The sequence below is a fragment of the Crocuta crocuta genome, unplaced genomic scaffold (assembly GCF_008692635.1).
Source record: "Crocuta crocuta isolate KB4526 unplaced genomic scaffold, BGI_CrCroc_1.0 scaffold788, whole genome shotgun sequence".
Classification (NCBI taxonomy): domain Eukaryota; kingdom Metazoa; phylum Chordata; class Mammalia; order Carnivora; family Hyaenidae; genus Crocuta; species Crocuta crocuta.
In genome coordinates this window covers 555,604-578,176 of record NW_027530636.1, presented here as the reverse complement: position 1 = coordinate 578,176, position 22,573 = coordinate 555,604, and the positions used below count along the sequence as shown (strand labels likewise).

Sequence of the window (22,573 nt, the reverse complement as noted above, 5' to 3'; positions counted from 1 at the left end):
AATTTTTTAAAAAAATAAGGATGATGGGTGTTCCTGATATAAAGCTAATAAAATAATATATATTAAAATTGACCCCTGAATAAGATGGGGGTTAGGGGTGCTGACCACCCCCTGCACAATTAAAAATCGGTGTGTAACTTCTGACTCCCCCAAACTTAACAACTAACAGCAAACTACTGACTGGAACTCTTACCAGTAAGAAACAGTTGATTAGCCAGAGGCAAGATGGGGGAGAAGTAGGGAGGTCTGTGCATTTCGCTCGCATCCATCTCTCAAACAGAGAAGGCCTGAAGCCATAGGACACTGAGCCCCAGGAGTTTGGGAAGAGAAAGACACAGAGTGCACTGGGAAAGCAACCTCCTAAGTACGTGAGTGTGAACTGGGGAAAATAAAAGTGGGCCGTGAACGGAGACATGGAGGGGAGCTGTGGTGAGTCGAGGGGAAAAGAAAGAGCGGTGGAAACTGCTCATAAAACTGTTCCTGGAGAAAGAGAAAAACCTCGGCTCTGACAGAGAGGTTTTTGTTTTGTTTTTTTTTGTCAATCTCTTTTTTTAAATAGTTTATTGTCAGGTTGGTTTCCATATAATGCCCAGTGCTCCTAACAGCTCACCTAAAGGAACTAGAGGCAGGACAACAAGAGCACCCCAAACCCAGTAGAAGAAGAGAAATAGTAAAAATTAGAGCAGAAATAAACAACATAGAGACCAAAGAAACAATTGAACAGATCAATGAAACCAAGAGTTGGTTTTTTGAAAAAATAAACAAAATTGACAAACCACTAGCCAGGCTTCTCAAAAAGAAAAGAGAGAGCACTCAAATAGACAAAATCATAAATGAAAATGGAATTATTAGAACCAACCCCTCAGAAATACAAGCAATTATCAGGGAATACTATGAAAAATTATATGCCAACAAACTGGACAACTTAGTAGAAATGGACAAATTGCTAAACAGAAACTCACTACCAAAATTCACACCGGAAGAGATGGAAAATCTGAACACACCCATAACTAGTGAGGAAATCAAATCAGTTATCAAACATCTCCCAACAAATAGGAGCCCTGGGCCAGATGGCTTCCCTGGGGAATTTTACCAGACATTTAAAACAGAATTAATACCCATTCTTCTCAAACTATTCCAAAAAAATAGAAATAGAAGGAAAACATCCAGACTCATTTTATGAAGCCAGCATCACGTTGATTCCCAAGTCAGACAGACCCAGCAAAAAAAGAGAACTACAGGCCAATATCCCTGATGAATGCAGATGCAAAAATCCTCAACAAGATACTTGCAAATCGAATCCAATAGCACATAAAAAGAATTATCCACCAAGATAACATGGGCTTCATTCCTGGGTTACAGGGCTGATTCAATATTTGCAAATCAATNGGCACGGGTTGGGATGAGCACTGGGTGTTATATGGAAACCAACTTGACGACAAACTATTTAAGAAAAAAAAAAAGAAACAGTTGAATATACATGGTTTGTATGCTATATACATTACATACTGTATTCTTACAATAAAGCTAGAGAAAATAATATTAAGAAAATCATAGGAAGAAAAATACATTTACAGTACTATACTGTATTTATAAAAAAAATCCACATAGAAGTGGACAGGCACAGTTCAGGACATCTAGGTGGCTCAGTTGGTTAAGTGTCAAACTTTGGTTCAGGTTACAATCTCAGAGTTCATGAGTTTCAAGCTCCACATTGGGGTTGCTGCTCTCAGCACAGAGCCTGCTTCAGATCCTCTACCACCCCCCACTCTGCCTCACCCCCACTCTTGGTCTATCTCAAAAAATAAACATTAAAAAAAGTTGACAGACAACAGTTCAAACCTGTGCTGTTCAAGCGGTCAACTATATATATATGAAATACTACATGAACAAAGAAAGTGGATCTGCCGACTGAAAGAGCCCAACAGTGAGCCAGGAAAATATGCTGCAGTACATTCAAAAGCAATATATACCCTAAACTTCATAGGTAAAATAGTTGTTAGCCAACCAAGCATAATAATAAATTCCTTCTAACAAGGAAAAAATCAGGCTGTCCTCTGACTTCTCTGCAACAGTAAAAGCATGGTTTACAAAGTTTTGAACAAAAGAAAGGGAGATCTAAATTTACTCTACTCAGGCAAGATCTTGTTAAAAGGCTATCATTTTCAAACATGAAATGACTCAGCACCCCACAAAGCACTTCCTAAATGGGGAAGGGGTGGTGTGTGGGACACACATGGGGAAAGGAACAATTAAGATCTTATTCAAAATGATGAACAAAGAAATGTAGAAGTGACAGTAAAGGGACTTGTCTTGAGTAGTGAATATAATTGAATGGAAAACTAATATAAAGCAAAGTAATAAGTAGAAAACTAATATGAAGCACATGTACAAATTATGGTCACAGAACAGAATTAAAAACATAAACTGGGATAATGTAAAAAAATAATGTAACTAAAGAACTCAGAAGTGGAGGAAGAGGAGATTGAAAGTACACTATTGCTGATGTCTTCATCTTTTTTGGCTGGTCAAGACAGTCAGCAGTGTCTAAAACTGAAAACAGTATTTAAAAGACTATGCATTTAAAAATGACTACAATGATAAATTTTGTTATGTTATTTTATAATAAAAAAAGAAAAAAGAGACTCAATGCTCTTTATCTTGTTCTTAACAGAAGGAATGTTTGATATAAAATATAACTCAAATCCATTTCATCTTTCCTGTTAAATAGATTTCAGTATGTTAACTAACTGGATTTTTTTTAATGTTTATTTATTTTTGAGAGAGAGAGAGGGAGTCAAACCACAAGTGGGGGAGGGGCATAAAAAGAGGGAGACATAGAATCTGAAGCAGGCTCCAGGCTCTGAGCTGTCAGCACAGCCTGACACAGGGCTTGAACCCACGAACTGTGAGATCTCAACCTGAGCCAAACTCAGATGCTTAACCAACTGAGCCACCCAGGCGCCCCTTAACTAAGTGGCACTTAAATAAAAACTTGAAAAAAAATAGATTTCATTAAGTAACATATATAATAAATCCCATTTCTCTAAAGTATTTCAATCTGTTTATCCATTCGTCCATATTTTCATATGTACACAATAGAAAGATGTCTGAAATAATATTTACCTAATGTTAATGATTTTTTTTGGGGGGGGGGGCGGTAGGCTCCTCAGCCAGCATGGTGCCCAATACAGGGCCTGAACTTAAGACCCGGGTTGAGATCAAGAATTGTGGATGCTCGGGGTGCCTGGGTGGCTTAGTCGGTTAAAATTTAACCATTTTTAAGTGCACAGTTTTTGTTACGTACATTTCACATTGTTGTGCAGCCATCCATCTCCAGGAATTTTCCATATTCCTAACAGAAACTGCACCCATTAAACACTAACACCCACTTCCATCTGTCCCCTCAGTTCTTGGCAACCAACATTCTACTTTCACTCTTTATAGATTTGATGATTTTAGGTATTTTGTATAAGTAGAATCATAAGATTTTTCTTTTTGGGTCTGGCTTATTTCACTTAACATAATATCCTCCAGGTACACCCAGGTTGTTGCAGGCATCAAACTTTCCTTCCTTTTTAAGGCTGAATAATATTCCATTTTATGTATACACATTTTCCCTTGCTGCTTTTAAGATTCTCCTTGACTTTTGACAGTATAATTATCATGTGTTTTTACTGTAGGCTCTTTGGGCTTATCCTGAAATTCACTGAGCTCTGGAATTTGGTGAACCTTTTAGATTTGTAAAATCATGTCCTTCTTCAAATTTGATGTTTTCAGCTATTATTTCTTCAAATAGAATATGAAGGGGAAGATTATTCCACCCTTTTCTCTCTCTTCTTCTGGGACTACCATAATGTCTATATTGCTCTACTTAACGATGTCCCACTAAGTCCTTTAGGGTCTGCTCTGTTCCCTTTTCTTTATCCTTTCTTCTTTTTACTCCTCAGTCTCAAGCACTTCAAATGCCCTGTCTTTAAATTTTTTTTTAAGTTTTTAATTAATTGAGAGAGAGAGAGAACATGCATGCATGAGCAGGGAAGAGACAGAGAGGGAGGGAGAGAGAAATACTACCAGGCTCCACACAGTGCAGAGCCCAACGTGGGGCTCAAACTTATGAACCATGAGATCATAACCTGAGCCAAAGTCAGACACTTAACCAACTGAACCACCCAGGTGTCCCTCAAATGCTCTGTCTTTAAGTTCACTGACTCCTTCTTCTGCCTGTTTGAATCTGTTGAGCCTGTCTAGTGTTTTATCAACTAGGTAATTGTATTTTTCAGCTCCAGAATTTCTATTTGGTTCTTTTTATAATTTCTATCTCTTTGTTGAAATTCTCACTTCTTCATACGTAGTTTTCCTGATTTCTTTTGTCTGTGTTTTCTTTTAGCTCTTTGAAAATATATAACACAATTGGTTTCAAAAATATTTAAGTTTATTTATTTATTGACACTTTAAACTACAATTAATTCAGATGTTGAAAACAGTCTACATGCTGCTTTGGTAGCTGAATCTGCTTTGGGGATAACCTAAACCATGTTTCATTTGTTTGTTTTAATGTTTATTTATTTTTGAGAGACAGAGCATGAGTAGGGAGGAGCAGAGAGAGAGAGGGAGACACAGAATCTGAAGCAGGCTCCAGGCTCCAAGCTGTCAGTACAGAGCCCAATGGGGGGCTTGAACTCATGAACTGCGAGATCATGACCTGAGCTAAAGTCAGACATTTAAACCCACTGAGCCATGCAGTTGTCCCCTAAACCAAGTTCTGATTGCTATTTTTTTAAAGTGTTGTCTTAATCTCAGTACAATTTCAAACATTGTTGTTCACTCTGATGACTATTGTTCTCACATCTGATCACTAAAAACTATTTTAAAGACCCCCCAAAAATTTGAAACAGGCTCAAATAAATATTTGTACACCCACATTCATGGTAACATTATTTACAAGAGCCAAAGTTGAAAGCAAGTCAAGTGTCCATGAACGGATTAATTGATAAAATGTAGCATATTAATACAATGGAATATTATTCAGCCTTTAAAAAGGAAGGATAATGAGGACATTAAGCTAAGTGATTTTAAGTCAGTCCCAAACAGACAAATACTGTAAGACTCTACCTACGTGAGGTATGTAACAGTAGTCAAAATCATAAATACTAAGTAAAACGGTGGGTGCCTGGGGCTGGGGGGGAGGGAGAAATGGGGAGTTAGTGGGTACAGATTATCAGCTGGGGAAAACATTTTATCTGGAAGCCCCCAAACCACCTCCTGTACTTAGACTGCTGTGCAACAACCCCCAAGAAGCTCAGAAAGTCAGTTTCCATGTCAGCAGTATTGCTGTCTTAGCTGGGCAAACAGGCTCCCTTCACTTGTTCAATACACTATACTGAGTACCAGGTAGCTGGATTTAGGAGTGGGGAGAGAAGGTGCAAAGAGGTAAGTGGCAGAGAGGATATAGTCACATACAGAAAAGGGTATGGGGTGTAAGAACTGCCTCAATTATCCATATCACCATACCTGTCTATACTCAATTCTGAAGTCTCTGAACTATGAAGTATTAGAAAAAAGCATTTTGTAAAACATAAACAAAGTAAATGAACAATTTTGTAATTGTCTTTGATTTCCCTGTTCTTTTTCTTTTGTTATTTTACCTAATTTTTACTCCATGTCATTCTCACAATCTGATAAATTTTCTTTTGATCCAACAATTCTACTTCCTAGGTATCTATTCTTCCTTCTAGGTATCTATCCTAACAGATAAGCTCCACATGTGCAAATTTGCTTTTGTATAAGTAAGTTTGTATAGAGAAGCACTGTTTGCATTAGCAAAAGCCTAGAAACAACCCAAGTATCTGTGAAAATTAATAAAAGAAAATCTCATTTAGAATGGGGTCAGAAGACAAGCAGGGGACGCTCTCATGCCCTAACACATGTGATCAATTGCAGACCCAACAGTAAGAGATACACCTTGCACATGAATACTGCTTTACTAAGCCAAGAGGAGGAAGGTTTCCTCCTTCCATAGCAAAAGCCCAGCCAATGAGAAATGGTCACAACTCAGCCAATGAAAAGCCCCTATACTTCCAAATCCCAGTTAACTCAGATGAGCTTTTTGTTTATAACAGCCCCCCCCCATCCACCCACCCTCCCAACTCCCCAGCCACCACCACCACTTTCCTATATTCAAAGGAGACCATGCCTCTCCTTTGTTCTCTGGTCTTGCCTGTGGTTTTGTGGTAGCGTGCTTGTCCTGGATTCCAATTCTCTATTACCAAATAAACTCATTTTTGCTCGTAGAATTAACTGGTAGTTTTATTTTTTAAGGTTAACACATCAATGGTCACCTTAAATGAATAAATTTTAATTGAAGAAACTATGTACTAATAACAAGATCTCTAAGATATATTTTTCATAACATACAGTGTGCATGCTATTCACATATGAATGTATGCTAACATTCTTTTGAAAAAAAACGAAAGAGTACGGGTATGTGTGTGTGCACGTGTGTATGTATACAAAAATATATGCATGCTAACATTCTTATAAAAAAAATGAAAGAATAAGAACGGGTGTGTGTGTGTGTACAGAGACACAGTACACCTATGAAATAATTTGGAAAAGACTAGTTAAATTATTTTCTCAAGGGAAGGAAACAGTCACTGAAAGAAGACTTTTCACTTTTGTACCTTTGAAACGATTAGCTATGTGAATGTGTTATCTTTTAAACAATAAACACAGGTGTGTCTGGGTGGCTCTGTTGGTTAAGTGTCTGACTTTGGCTCAGGTCATGATCTCATATGAGTTCGAGCCCCGTGTCAGGTTCTGTGCTGACAGTTCAGAGCTTGGAGCCTGCTATGGATTCTATGTCTGCCTCTCTCTCTGCCCCTCCTCCACGTGCACTCTGTCTCTGTCTCTCTCTCTCAAAAATAGAAAAACATTACAAAAAATTAAACAATAAACACAATGTTGAAAAAAATTCCTTAAGTTAAATACCCAGAGAACTCTTATTAAAAAAAATAAAAATAGTATATTCATTATCTGTACATTTATTTGATTTCTTCTTGGCTACCTCTATTATACTAATTGGCAGATGGGATTTTATTCCTTAACATACACAATTGTTTGTTTTGCTGTCACAAAATATTGAAACAAGTTTCCTCAAGACAGGCTATATATAAAACAAACCTAAAACCTGACCAAAAAAGGGTTCATTGTCATCTGGTGTTACACTAGGAAAGCCAAGCTTGTATCTAAAAAAAAAACACAAAAAACAAAAAACAGTCTCTTATACTGTTGGACTAGGGAATGCTAACATCATTAAGGCAGTTATGCAACTTATAATACAGCTATAAATCTGACAGCATTCAGAAACCACTATCAAATGTAGAGCTACATGTGAACATCAACTGACTCTTAAGTAGACTTTAAAAGGACATGCAAGGGGCTGCTAGGTCAGTGCCCTATGCCACATATCCCTCAAGGGGCTGACCACAAACTACTTGAAAGCTCTTTTATACTGGGATGGAAGGCCAATGAATTGATTTTTTAATCAAAATTCATACAAGCTTCCCACAAGAAATATCTTAATACATGGTAACAATAATAAATGAATATTACATAAATACATAATACATGAATATGATGAAAATAAGCAACAAAATAAGGGCTATGCAGAAATATACCCAAAAAAGTTCATAACAGGACATGCAACAAAGTGGAATAGAAAGGGAAAGAACGCTTCAGGAATTCTGTTTTTGTTTTTTAAGTTTATTTATTTGGGGGTGGGGGAGGAGCAGAGAGAAAAGGAAAGAGAAAATCCCAACTAGGCCTCATGCTGTCAGCACAGGGCCTGATGCCTGCATCAGGCTTCATCTGACAAACTGTAAGATCATGACCTGAACTGAAACTGAGAGTCAGATACTTAACCAAATGAGCCACCAGGTGCCCCCAAAGCTCAAGGCATTTTAGTGAATAAAAGTCCCCAAGTCTTACTAATGGATAGCAAGGCCCTTCTGAATGAGTACCAGACTCCATCTTCTGATTCTTCTACTACTTAGCCCACTTACTCTGCTTCAGCTACACTGGCTTCCCTGCTGTGTCTTGAAAATACCATACCTAACACCTAATAACTAAAAACCCTAACGTCTTTGCTCTAGAGGTTTCTGCTCCCTAGAACAGTCTCCCTAACCTCTGCATGGCTAACTCCCTTACCATTTTTATAATTCTATGATAGTAGTATTATTATCATCCCAAGTATACCAGGAATTTGACAAAAGTCAACTAGACCAAAAATTCCATGTTGACAGGGGACTTACTTATCTTGCTCTCTGCGGCATCCCTAGTGCCCCACTCAGTGCCAGGGATAAATGTGCAGTCTATAGACAGATATTTGTTGAATGATAAATCTGTATTTTCTAATCTTTCTATGATGAATATGTATTTCTTATAAAACAAAGTATGCATATTATGATTGGAACTATGTAAAAAATACATATCAGGCAATATGCACACTATGTGTTATCAAGGTGGTGGAATTAAGAGGGGTGTCAAATTCTTTTAGACTTAAAAAAATTATTATATATTCTTCAGTATTAAGAACAAATCTTCCCATGGCGATTCACTATAGAGAACATTCTTTCATTTGAAAGCTTTTAACTGAGAAAACAGGTTGTATGCATTTAGGATTCATGACTAGAAACATGGGTGTGTGCATTAGTATGGTATTTCCAACAGTGTTGGAACTACTAAGTTGTACACTGTTGGAAATATCACATTTATTTTTTCACTGAAATTACCCTTGCTTTAATCTCCTTAATAATAAAAACAGAATAGAATGACAGCAAAAAAGGAAGAAATAATGTTGCCCAAATCAGGAAAAATCAAACTGCCAATGAAAAATAGCACCAAACTAAAAAATATAAACAAATAATTTCTAGATCCATAGAACAAATTTAATGCATGTAGCATAGTCCAAAGTATTTGATAATTCTGTGCTATCTTTACTATATTTTTAACATATATTCACAATTTAAACAGAACTCAAGTATATTTCTTTGCAAAATAGCCTAATATTTTTCTGTATTTTGATATTTTAGACAGATAAACAGAGACTGATACAACTAAATGTACACTAGAATTTAACCATGTTAAACAATGAAAAAGAAAAGAAACACCCAACATCATAAAAATTATTCATGGGCAAAAATTAGAGAAAGTAATATTCATATGAATATTCATATAATATTCATCCAACATATCTTTGGATAGTAAGATTTTTATTCTGGCTTATAGTTTTCCAATTTTCTATTATTTTTATAATAAAAATCAAATTTAAAAAGTGTCTGGAAAATATATCCAATGTTACATGGAAACTAACTTGACAATAAACTATTTGTAAAAAAAAATATATATATATATATATACACACACCCAAAACATTGTTGCCATTCAAGTGTTAAATGATAACATGTTACCTTAGACAAGGCAGTGTTTAGCCACAAAACAGAATGAACTAAATAATACAAATACAAACTTAAATCCCTCTATTTAAACTAAGTCTGACAAGAAAAGGAAAGTATTCTTTGAAATAAAATAAGACTCAAGTTCTTACCCAGATAAACCCAGATGAGTAATAGCTTTTAACCACTGACAGGAAAAAGAAAAAAGAAACCACAAAGTAATTTTCTAAAAGCAACATTACTAAGTTATTATATGATATACATTCACACCCAAAAGAGATATTTTGAGAAGCCATCAATCTAAAAAAAAAAAAAGGTGCTCATATGTAAAGGTAAATCAATGTACCAGTTTTAATTTACATTCAAAGAAATGCATTTTAAAATAAAATAGATCTAGGGGCGTCTGGGTGGCTCAGTCGGTTAAGTGTCTGACTTTGGCTCAGGTCATGATCTCATAGTTCAGGAGTTTGAGGCCTCTCTGCTAACAGCTCAGAGCCTGGAGCTGCTTTGGATTCTGTGTCTCCCTCTCTCTCTGCCCTTCCCCAGCTCTTTCTGTCTCTGTCTCTCCTCCTCTCACCAAAATGAATAAACATTTAAAAATTTAAAACAGATCTAGATCAATTAAAAAAAAGAAATGATTTTCTCATATCTGAAAAGATGAATCTACGGTGAAAGCACAAGGGGACAAGAGAAAAACCATCACTCTATAGCAATACAAACTATAACACAGATTAATATGAAGTCTCAAGTAGAGATGGAGTGTCCTATTGCTCTTCAGATTACTGTGGGTCAGGACCAGTCTGAGATTTCCAATCTAGCACAGAGAATGTAACACACTTTAACAAAATATGGTTTAAAATAGTTAAACAAAGAGGCTATTAGATTGAAGAGCTCTCATGTCTTTAGCAAGGTACCCTACCTAAACAAATCAAATTCTAAAGCAGTCAATGCACTTTCATCGAAAACGAAACCCAAGAAAAACTAATCATCAACAGTCAACTAGATTTTCTCAAATCTAGGAAAATGAACCTCAACAAAAACTATCATCATGGCTAAATAACTAAATTTTCCCAAAGCAAATGTTAAAGGTAAAGCCAATTAAATAATTTTTTTGTTTTGTTTCCCTTTTCTATAAAAACCTCTGCCCTAGGCCCCATGGGCAGAGCACCCCAACCATTTGCAAATTTGGTGCTACCCCACTGGAATTGTTGTCTGTTCAAGTAAACTTTTAAAATTTATCTTTTTACAATACCATTAATAAACACTAGAAATGAAATAAAACATACAAAATAAGAGTCCAAATGTGTTTTTTTAATGTTAATTTATTTATTTTTGCATGAGCATGGGAGGGGCAGAGAGAGGGAGAGACAGAATCCCAAATAGGTTCTGTGACAGCGCTGTCAGCATAGAGCCCAACACAGGGCTCAATCTCACCAACCATGAGATCATGACCTGAGAAATCAGGATGGACTGAGTCATCCAGGGGCCTCACAATTCCAAATGTTTTAAATTATTACTGAATTTGGCATAAAATTGGTAATTTGACAACTACTACACAGGCTTTAAACACTATTTCTATACTAACCTGTGTTAGAGAACCAGTACTAAGCACTTTGAGTACTCCCAAGCTAGAGCTTGGTCTACTGACACCTTTCTCCAGCCCACTGCTCCAAAGCCCTAAATGGACACTGAAGGAAGCCATAAGGCTCAGCAAAGTGCTGCAAACACAATGCTTGAAACATGTCATCTCATGCACAGCTGGCCACCAAGGCTCATTAGTTGTGTGAGATAAGCCATATGCAAATCCATTCCAACAAGACTTCTTTTCTAACAATTTTTTCCTATGAACTTAAAAAACATGTGGGCTACCTCAGTGGCTCAGTCAACTGAGCATCCAACTCCTGATTTTGGCTCAGGTCATGATCTCGGGGTTCAAAAGATCAGGCTCCATGTGGGACTTTGCATTGACAGCACAAAGCCTGCTTGGGATTTTCTCTTCCCTTTCCCTGTTCCCCACCTCCCAAAATAAATAAAAAACCTTTAAAAGTGACATGTGAAAATTATGTATATGTTGAAATCAGTTTCTCATCTCAAATCTAGAAAAAACAGAACATAAACCCAACAGCCAGGTAGGCATTTGCTATATTTTGATCTTTCATTTAACTCCTTCAATAAATTTCTTTGCCTAACATCAGGTTAACTGGATTTATATTAAAAATGGAAATACATATTAAGCAAATAAATATGCCTCAGATTATCAAAGATTTACTCACTCCTTTTTTTATTTAAAAATAATTTTAAAATGTTTATTTTTGAGAAAGAGAGAGAGAGAGCACAAGTGGGGGAGAGGCAGAGAGAAAAGGAGACACAGATTATGAGGCAGGCTCCAGGCTCTGAGCTGTCAGCACAGAGCCCAATGTGGGGCTCGAACCCATGAACCATGAGATCATGACCTAAGCTGAAGTTGGACACCTAACCGACTGAGCCACCCAGGCACCCCAAAGATTTACTCATTTCTAATCTTCCAATAGCTTCCCATCACTAAAAATGACATGTCTTTCTAGCAATCCACATTAGAAATTGCTTTATTTACTCAATTTGAACAAGAAAGGATAACCTTGGATTTGAGCATAATTTGAACAAAGGAAAACCTAAGTGAATGAACTGAATACCTGTTGACTTTTATCTACTATGTTTCTCCAAATATGAATGTTATGGTGCCACAAAGTGATTTCACCCAAGTAGGCCCACTATTTCATAAAACTGTATTTAGTTTTCCTTTGGATGAAAGATTTCATCTGTTAGACATTTTCAGACAGATTTGTTTCTAACAAATACACATTTGCATCTGGGAAAATTCTTTTCTCCTCAAGAAAAATCCCATGAAACTTAACTGTAAATCTACCCACTTTAAACAAGTAGTCTTTGGTGTCTGTGTCTCATTTTAGTAATTTTTTCACTTTTTTGCTCTATACCTTATATTAGTAAGTAAAGATACAAACTCCTGAGATTACTTATCTAGGTAGCAAAACCCCCAACAGTCACAAACAGCTAAAATTATTAAATACGTGGGAGAAGATTTCACCTTTTGAAGCAGGAAAAAAGCCTCTGGAAAACCTAATCACAGTGCAACATTAGAATGTTATCTTCTTATATCTAGAATCAGAGACCTGGTTTCAAGTCTAAGTCCTACCTCTGCCTCGCTATGGAAACCATGGACAAGTTACCTAATTTTTCTAGGCCTGTTTTTCTATACAGACCCTTCACAGGGATGTTGTAAAGGAAAAACCAGAAAGTATATAAAATGAATTGAAAATGTGAAACCATACACTGAATATACCTAGTTAGAAATATAAGTATAATGGGGCGCCTGGGTGGCTTAGTCGGTTAAGCGTCCGACTTTCGCCTAGGTCATGATCTCACGGGTCGTGGGTTCGAGCCCCACGTCGGGCTCTGTGCTGACTGCCAGCTCAGAGCCTGGAGCCTGTTTCAGTCTGTGACTCCCTCTCTCTCTGACCCTCCCCTGCTCACGCTCTCTCTCTCCTAGAATAAATAAAACATTAAAAAAAAAAAAAGAAATATAAATATGCTTTACACCCAGCTGTTAGGAACTCGCCCACAAGCAGCATCAAGTTCCACAGACTGCCTACTACCATACTGAGCAATGGCTTTCCAATTTTAGTTTCCACCTTCTGGAAGGCATAAACATTTCATTTTTAGAAGTGCTGTAGAAGGAAGAGGGAATAGGGAAGGAAAAAAAACTACAAGTGAAAAAGAATTACTGAGGCAAAATGGTTCCTTGTTACAAATTAAGGGGTTACTTGAGGTTCAAAGAGCAATACCAACCAAAGCAAATGAAAATATTTATGTTCAACATCCCCATACACACCAGGGCTAAATTAGGAACCATCAATAGTAATTTTAACGAACTTGTCATACCAATATAAAGCCCAAAAAAGGTAAAATAAAGCCACAGGCTACAAATGTTACAAATATGCATGAAAAAGAGTAGTCATATATAGAGTTGAGTGCTCCACCAGCCCGCAACACTCCAACAAAAACAGTAAGCTTGAAGAGGCAATGAATGGCTTTGTCATTACTCTCACTTTAGCTGGAAACACACTTGAACATCTCACTCCCTCTGAGCAAACAGGGAACAAAGGGTTAGATCTGTCAGAATGATCAGACAGGGAAGAACAGAAAAGCTCGAAACATGACTAACAATACAGAGTATATCTACATAATTGAGATAAGTGAATACTGGAAACTGTGCTAAGTTAGTGGAAATCTAGACATATAAACTCCTTGGAATGTTATTAATGACTCTATTATACAGCTGCCAAAAGTACTTTTTAACCATTTCTATTATAAAATATAGTATGTCTGCTATGTAGAGTTATACATTCAGAACATATGAGGAGAATCATCCTACTGTCATTTCTTTGTGTATCTAAAAACTTTAAAACTTACTAGATTCCACTGTCATCTGAAGTAAACTGTCAATGACATTGGAGAGGAGTCCTTTACTGGATATTCTCAGATGATTTAGTATTACTGGAACAGCTTGATACTCCAAAAACAAAATTTTTCCGTCATCTGTCTTCAAGTCCAAACACAGAGAATCAAATGCCTGAGCCAGGTAGTCAGCTGAAAAATGATATGTAAAATCAACTGCCATTATCGGTCAGGAGTGTAGTTGGTAATCAGGAAAAAAAAAAAAAAAGAAAATACCATCACTTAAATTCAAAAGGGAAACAATAATTAAATGACCAGAGATTACTGGCTAAATTTAGAATCTGTGAGGATTCAAATGTTTGAAAGGGAAAGAGGAATTACACTATGATAGGGTAATTTTTCTTCATATTTTAACACCAAAACAACAATAAGTTCTATTTTTTATTATAAGAAAACAGCTGATGTTTAACAGTAAACACCACAAGTAATGTTTATTTTCAATATTTGATAACTATCATATGCTTCCAAAAGTGTTTTAATCTCTATCTAGCTTTAGAGATTATATTTATCGCTATTTTCTTGCTTCAAAATGTAACTTTATGCAAACTTTTAAAGGACATTTTTTGTCTCTTAATAAAGATTAAACAGCCACTGAAAGACAACTTGAGAAGACTGAATATGCTCTGATGTGTTGCTTTTTGTGATACACCTGCCATTAATGAAGTAAGGTTTTATCAAGGCCAATGTTATGATGGCACCCACTAAATCAGAATCCCTGGAATTCTCTTAAAGATGTTTTACAGATGACTGGGAAGCTTGCAAAGTTAGGACTGAGACTAATTTAACCAGAATGAGATATTAAGATACTTATATTTTTATATTTCAGTACACTGAACAACCCAATCAGTACTTTTAAAACAATTTAACATTGCACTTTTAAATGTATAAGAATATTTCAGTTTTGTAACCTCTTTAAATATGCTATTGAAAGGTATTAAAAAAAAAAAACCTGTTCATGCTGTTCAAATACTGGTGAGTTACTTTTTCTCCTGAGATTTGTTTAAAGAAGGCTCAAGAATGCTTTCAAAATATAAACAGAAAATATAACAGAATTGGCCCATTATACTGTCTTCAGGGCACCTGGGTAGCTCATTTGGTTGAACATCCAACTTTGGCTAAGGTCATGACCTGGTGGTTTTGAATTCAATCTTCTGTTCCCCTCTCTCTCTCTGTACCTCCCCCACTCATTCTCTCTTTCTCTCAGAAATAAACATTTAAAAAATTTACTGTTTTCTGGCTGATGTGTTACATTTCATCTTTGCCGTATCAGTTTACATAAAGATGTAATTTAAGAGCCTAACTATTAAGAATGAGAAGCCGAGACTCTAGATGCTGGCGAGGATNATTAAATTAACAAAATTTTAAATTATAAATAATAAAATATACATACTGTTATTTATTATTGGGAAAAAAAAAAAAAGAAGGTAAAGCCAAGGATAACCTGAATGAAATACCTAGGAAAGAATCAAAATACATACACATTAAAATACATAAGAGAGGCACCTGGGTGGCTCAGTCAGTTAAGTGTCCGACTTCAGCTCAGGTCATGATCTCGTAGTTCGTGGGTTTGGGCCCTGCATCGGGTTCTGTGCTGACAGCTAGCTCAGAGCCTGGAGGCTGCTTCAGATTCTGCATCTCCCTCTCTCTCTCTCTGACCCTCCCCTGATCACATTTCTCTTTCCCTCTCTCACAGAAATAAATAAAAAAGCAACTGAAAAAATTTTTTAANTATACTGGGGCGCCTGGGTGGCTTAGTCGGTTAAGCGTCCGACTTTCGCTTAGGTCATGATCTCGCGGTTCGTGGGTTCGAGCCCCGCGTCGGGCTCTGTGCTGACTGCCAGCTCAGAGACTGGAGACTGTTTCAGTCTGTGACTCCCTCCCTCTGTCTCTGACCCTCCCCTGCTCACGCTGTCTCTCTCTCTCTATTCTATAAATAAATAAAAACATTTTTAAAAAAATTTAAAATCCGTGTTTATGGATCAATTTATAGTACATTCTATTCTTACTTGCGGAAGAATTTAATTCAAGGAACACTGCCATTATCGTACTTAATTTTTGTAATTTAATAAAATAAAACATTAAATATAAATGTGTATTCAGGTTAAGTAAAGTTGCAAAGATTATGTTCATATTTGCCTTATTTAGAAACCTACATTTAGCAAAAACTCAGGCAAAAGAGTACAGATGAATCCTGAACTCAATTCTTCACAGAAACAAGTTTTTTTATCACAGTGCCACCTACTGTATTTCACAGACTACTTCACTTCTCATTAATATATCATCCGGGATTAAATACGCTAAATGCTACATGATGCAGCAAATTTGTAAACTTAAAAAATTGTCCTTTATGAATCTGGGGAGAGGGATGGTATTTGATTATAGTAAAACAATTTTTTAAATGTTTATTTAATTTTGAAGGAGAAAAAGACAGAGTGTGAGCAGGGGAGGGGCAGAGATAGAGAGGGAGACACAAAATCTGAAGCACACAGGGCTTGAACTCACAAGTAAAGAGATCATGACCTGAACTGAAGACAGATGCTTAAAGTGACTCAGCCACCCAGGCGCCCCTATTTGGTTATATTTTTTAAGTTGCCTTACCTTTTACGGAGAAGTGAAAATTATATTCTTATTATAATTTCCCTAATGGTGAAGATTTTCTAAAATCAAGAAAAATTTAACTTTAAGAGTATTTTAAGAAATTTGAGTTACCAATTATACCAAAACTGGTTGTTGTTTTAAGCAACTAAATATTTGGTGGTTTATTATGAATCAACAGAAATCTAATGCAGTGTAACAGATCTCAATTCTGATCTCAAGTAAAACCAACTCTTAGAACTAAAATAAAAATAAATAATAATGTCTATGATGATAATACCAGCTAGCACTTACTATACTGCAGACTCTTTGATAAACCTTCATATTAATTCTCATTTAGCCTTCAAAAAAACTGCAGTGAAACACAAAAGAATGTTGCAGAGCTGGTGATGGGGACTGAGACTCAAATGTTAGTTATCTGACTACAAAACAGAAGTTCTTAACTACTACACTGTTCCTTTTATCTGACAACGGCAATAATGCCTTACATTTCTTTAGGCCTGAAGTATAAATAAGTACATAGTTTATAAATACATAAATCTGTATAAGTATAATAAATCTGCATAATAAATATGCCCAGTGTTGAGAAGGGCAGTACAGAAGAATAAGATCTGATGCCCACAACTAAAGAGAATAGAAAGTATATGTAATTAGAAAGACAGAAATTTGTCTCTAAAACAATTCTATCAGGTAAGATTCTTTTTTTTTTTTAATAAAATTTTTTAACGTTGGGGGGGGGAGAGAGAGAGAGACAAAGTGTGAGCTGGGGAGGGACAGAGAGAGAGGGAGACACAGAATCTGAAGCAGGCTCCAGGCTCTAAGCTGTCAGCACAGAGCCCAGTGAAGGGCTCCAACCCATGAAGATCCTGACCTGAGTCAAAGCTGGATGTTTGACCATCAGGTAGATTCTTATGACCTCTCTCAGTTCTCCTATCTTTACACAGATGAAATTAGTGTGTACCGCAAGTTTTATTAATTAAAATGTTTTTACATTGATTCCCACATCTACATACTTAAAATTGTTAATGACATATAACATTCTACTGTCCTCATGATGATATTGTTAAAGGCCTGATTATTTAGGGTCAAGAAAAGATCTGGGTCCCTTACAAATGACTGACCCTCCATTTGTTCTTCTGTAAAAATGATGACACTCTCTATTTCCTAAGGTTACTTGCAGGAAACAATTTGAAACAAACAAACAAATGAATGATTACAAAAAGGCCAACAACAGTACAAGAACTTATTTCCTTCACTATTCCAATTATGGATTTGTCAATTATTTATCCTTTATCATTATTACAAACAGCATATTAACAGCTTTGAACTTTTTTCCTTTTGAAAGTATTTCCTTGCAGTAAATCTTATTAAAGGTTATGATACATTTTGGTGACTCCTATAAGCAGAATGCACTTCAGAAATGGTTAAATTACAATACAATAAAAATTGTACCTGTTTTGACTCTTTTTTTTAATGTTTATTTATTTTTGAGAGAGAGAGACAGAGAGAGAGAGAGAGAATGTGAGTAAGGGACAGGTAGAGAGACAAACACACAGAATCAGAGGCAGTCTCCAGGCTCTGAGCTATCAGCACAGCGCCAGATATGGGGCTCGAACCTATGAACCATGAGATCATGACCTGAGCCGAAGTCGGAAGCTTAACCAACTGAGCCACTCAGGTGCCCCTTGACTCTTAATTATAGAGAACAAACTGATGGTTACCAAAGGGGAGGTGGGTAGGGGGATGGGTGAAAATAGGTGATGGGGATTAAAGAGTGCACTTGTCTTTTGAGCATTGGGTGACGTATGGAAGTGTTGCATCACCATATTCTACACCTGACACTAATATAACACTGTATTTTAATTAGCTGGGATTAAAATAAAAAGTTAGGGGCGCCTGGGTGGCTCAGTTGGTTAAGCGTCTGACTTTGGCTCAGGTCATGATCTTAAGGTTGGTGAGTTTGAACCCTGCATCAGGCTCTGTGCTGACAGCTCAGACCCTATAGCCTGCTTCGGATTCTGTGTCTCCCTCTCTATCTGTCCCTCCCCAGCCTGTGCGCTCGCTTGCTTGCTCGTGCTCTCTCTCTCTCTCTCTCAAAAATAAATAAACTTAGGTGCACCTGGGTGGCTCAGTTGGTTAAGCATCTGACTTCAGCTCACGTCATGATCTTGCAGTTCATGAGTTCAAGCCCTACACTGGGCTCAGTACTGACAGCTTAGAGCCTGTAGCCTGATTCAGATTCTAGGTCTCCTTCTCTCTCTGCCCCTCCCCTGCTCGTGCTCTGTGTTTCTCTCAAAAGTGAATAAACATTAAAATAAATAAATAAAAAACTTAGAAAATTATAAAAAATTAAAAAATAAAAACTAAAAAACCCATATTTCTCAACAGTTTTGATTTTATATTTAAATTGTAAACTTACATAAATATTATATATTAATCTTATAAATGAACTATTGTATTATAATTTGAAATACTGGATATTGAAATACTGTATATACAATGGAGTATTACTTGGCAATCAAAAAGAATGAAATCTTGCCATTTGCAACTATGTGGATTGAAGTAGAGGGTATTATGCTAAGTGAAATTAGTCAGTCAGAGAAAGACAAATATCATATGATTTCACTCATATGAGGACTTTAAGATATAGAACAGATGAACATAAAGGAAGGGAAGAAAATATAAAAAACAGAGAGGGGGACAAAACATAAGAGACTCTTAAATACAGAGAACAGACAGAGGGTTGCTGGAGGGGTTGTGGGAGGGGGGATGGGCTAAATGAGTAAGGGGCATTGAGGGGTCTACTCCTGAAATCATTGTTGCACTATATGCTAACTTGGATATAAATTTTAAAAAAATAAATAAAATAGGAAACAAAGAAATACTGTATAAGTCAAATGTACATGCATTTTATCAATAGATTTTTAGTTGGCAATGATGAAAACTGTACCTATTTCTTTTCAGCAATACATTATATTCAATCATTTTATTTTTGTGAATATAAGAGAGAGAAGGCTATCTTACAGTTACATTTTATTTCAGAGAATCAGTGTAGCACAGGAATTAAGAATGCAGACTTAATCTCTTTATGCCTCAATTTTATCATTCATAAAATTGAGATGTTAATACTGACACCTCATAACCTTGTTATAAGGAGATTAAATCAATTACTATGAAGTGCTTAGCCCATAACATACTAAGTGCTATGTAAGTATTATTATTATTTCTTTGATTATCTCAGGAGTACTTGGTCTTAGGAAGTCACACAATAGGGTCAAGAGGGTGGGCTCTAGAAATGGAGAGAGGTGAGCTGAACCAGACTCTGTCAAATACTGGCTGTGTGGCCATGACACAATTATCTAACCTCTATAAACTAATAACTAACATGGGAACAATAATATTCAGAGACAATCTATAAAGGGCTCAGCATTATACGGTCAATCACACCCACTATTATCTTTTTGAACAACATAATTGCACTATCCCGTCAATGGAAACCAAGCATCTTATAGATCTATATATATTTGGGTACTATATAAATACTTGTATATATTACTTGGCTTGTTTTGCTGATCCACCAGCTGCCTTTCAATCCTCAGACTACTAAATCTCTAGAGCACCGGACAATGAAGGCAAAAAACACCAGATCAAAAAGAAATAGTTCATCAGCTCTAGAATAGGATAGTGATGTGAAATTTCACCTTTCAGCCACTCACTTTTCTTAACATTAATTTTCTCGTCCTCAATTCCTCAGGGTAATGTATTACACTGGCGCTTCATAAACTGTAAGACAACATTTCCCAAATTGTTCTCCTCAGAAAATTAGTGCTGTATACCGCTCTTCTGAAAGGATGTGGAGATTAAATAAGTTTGGGAAATGTTGCGTATAGTATATTTGGGTTTTGTGATTCATAAAGCCCAGTGGTAATGAAATTAAAGTATTGCCATTATTAAACTTTATTTATCCTCAAATTTCTCAAAGGTCTTTAACTAAAGACCACAACAGCTCTCTCTTTTTGAGTCACATCTATTATTTAACCCACAGAGCTGCTTTTCCATAAGACAGACTGCTATGATGTTCTAGGAAAACATGCGGATGTCTTTTAAAGTAATAACCAAAGTATCTGGGGCCCTCTCTAGGTTCTCATTCTACTTCCTATGGAAGTCTGCACAGTTCTTAAGTCTCTCAAAGCTTCCATTGGAAAAATAATTTTTAGTTTCAAAAAACTAATTCTGAACTATACACTTAAAAAATTGAGGAAAATGGTATAAAAGATGCACATGATGTTAGGGGGCCTGGGTGGCTCAGCGTCTGGCTCAAGTCATGATCTCATGGTTCATGGGTTCAACCCCCACACTGGGCTCTCTGCTGTCAGAGGTGAGCCTACTTTGGATCCTCTGTCTCCTCTCTCTGTCCCTCCCCAGCGCATACACTCTCTCTCTCAGAAATAAACATGAAAAAAAAGACACATATATTTCCACATAGACTTAGCAGCTGTTAATATTTTTCCATAAACACTTCTATTAAAAAAGAAATAGTGTTACAGAAAAAAGTGAATTGAACGAAAATTAATCCCAGATGTGTTTGTCACAAATGGAATATTAAGGATAGTTTCAACAACTTTAGAGAAACGTACTTGTTGCTTTATGTGCTTTGTCAGTTAATCAAAATTAGGAAAGAATCATGGGTGGTAACTTTATACACCATAATGCAATATATAACTTTTTAAACACATTTAACCACATTTTGTATTTTTAAATGTACCGTTTAGATTTTTAATGACATACTAAACTTATTTTCAGTTAATCATACTCATTCTTCCTGTTTTTTAATGATTTAACTGATTTTTGAATTTCAATTCCAACTCTCAAATCCTGTCTGATACCAAATTAGACCTAACAGATTATTTTCAATCATCAATTTATATACAAATATTTCTGGAATCTCCTGTGGCGTTTTCAAAAATAGCTTTACGATATATTTCTAAGTGAATTCTGAGTGGTTTCTTAGATATTTCTTTAAAAAATTTTTAAAACTACTTCACAATCAGAATAAACACCTATTTAATTTTTCAAATTAAGCAAACAGCATAAACTGTGGATTCACATATTTAGATGAAAGATCATAAACTTACAGAGTTCACAGAATTTCTTAAAATAAATTAATGGGGAGTTTAGTCTAATTTTTCAACTTTCATTTTATATACTAAAGATTATACTTAAAAATATACATACTTTTCAGAAGTTATTTGCTTAGAAATTGGACAAAATTCATAACAAAAACAAGACAGTTATGAGGTGACTAGGATGGACAAGAGATACCATAATGTGGATTCTAGTTAGAAATTTTGTTTGTTACCAAGTAACACAGAGAGCTTAAAATTCACTACATATTGTGCCAGTATAAATGAAGTGTAAACACATTATTAACTGAAAACAGTTAAGTTGTAGAAAAACATGGTATAATCTCTGTATGTTTTTCAAAGAAAATAAACCAAAAATAATGTTTTAAGAGGTTGATATAACACCATTTCAGAACAGCTATGACCCCAAAACATGTTTTCTTTTTGAATAACTCACTGGTTTCCTTGTATGCCATGCTCTTCCACAGTTTCAAGCACTGGCTCATACGGTACCCTTGGGAATAGTCTTCTACTTTATTTTCTGCCTATGAAATCCTACACACCCCTGACAGTCCAGTTCAAATGCTACCTCCTTATACTAAATCCTCTCCTGATCCCCTCAATCATAACACCTGAAGTAATTTATCATCTCTTTTTTAAACAGGACCACATTATTTAAACATCTGTGTGGATAACTATAAGATAAAGCAGAATTAAATATTTATAATCTACTTACCCACCAGACTCTAATGACTTTGAAAGCAGGTACAGTCTTATGATTCCACTTTCTTAAAAAAGTGACTTGCACAAGGCAGCCACCAAATTTACTAATTCAATAAGTATATATGAAGTGCAAATTGTATTGTTTCTAGACTTACTATTCCT

The 22,573-nt window shown here is 35.9% G+C and overlaps 1 protein-coding gene across 4 annotated transcripts in view; it reads right to left on the bottom strand.

Moving 5' to 3' along the window:
• The window catches only part of CCDC138 (coiled-coil domain containing 138), a 108,483-nt gene that overhangs the window by 11,479 nt on the left and 74,431 nt on the right, over positions 1-22,573 (bottom strand). For 3 of the 4 annotated variants that reach the window (XM_077768566.1, XM_077768568.1, XM_077768567.1), the window contains exon 13: positions 13,926-14,102. The exons of the other annotated variant lie outside the window; for it this stretch is intronic. In XM_077768566.1, coding sequence (XP_077624692.1) covers positions 13,926-14,102 — 177 coding nt within the window. The remainder of the gene's footprint in view (positions 1-13,925; positions 14,103-22,573) is intronic. 4 annotated transcript variants of the gene reach the window in all.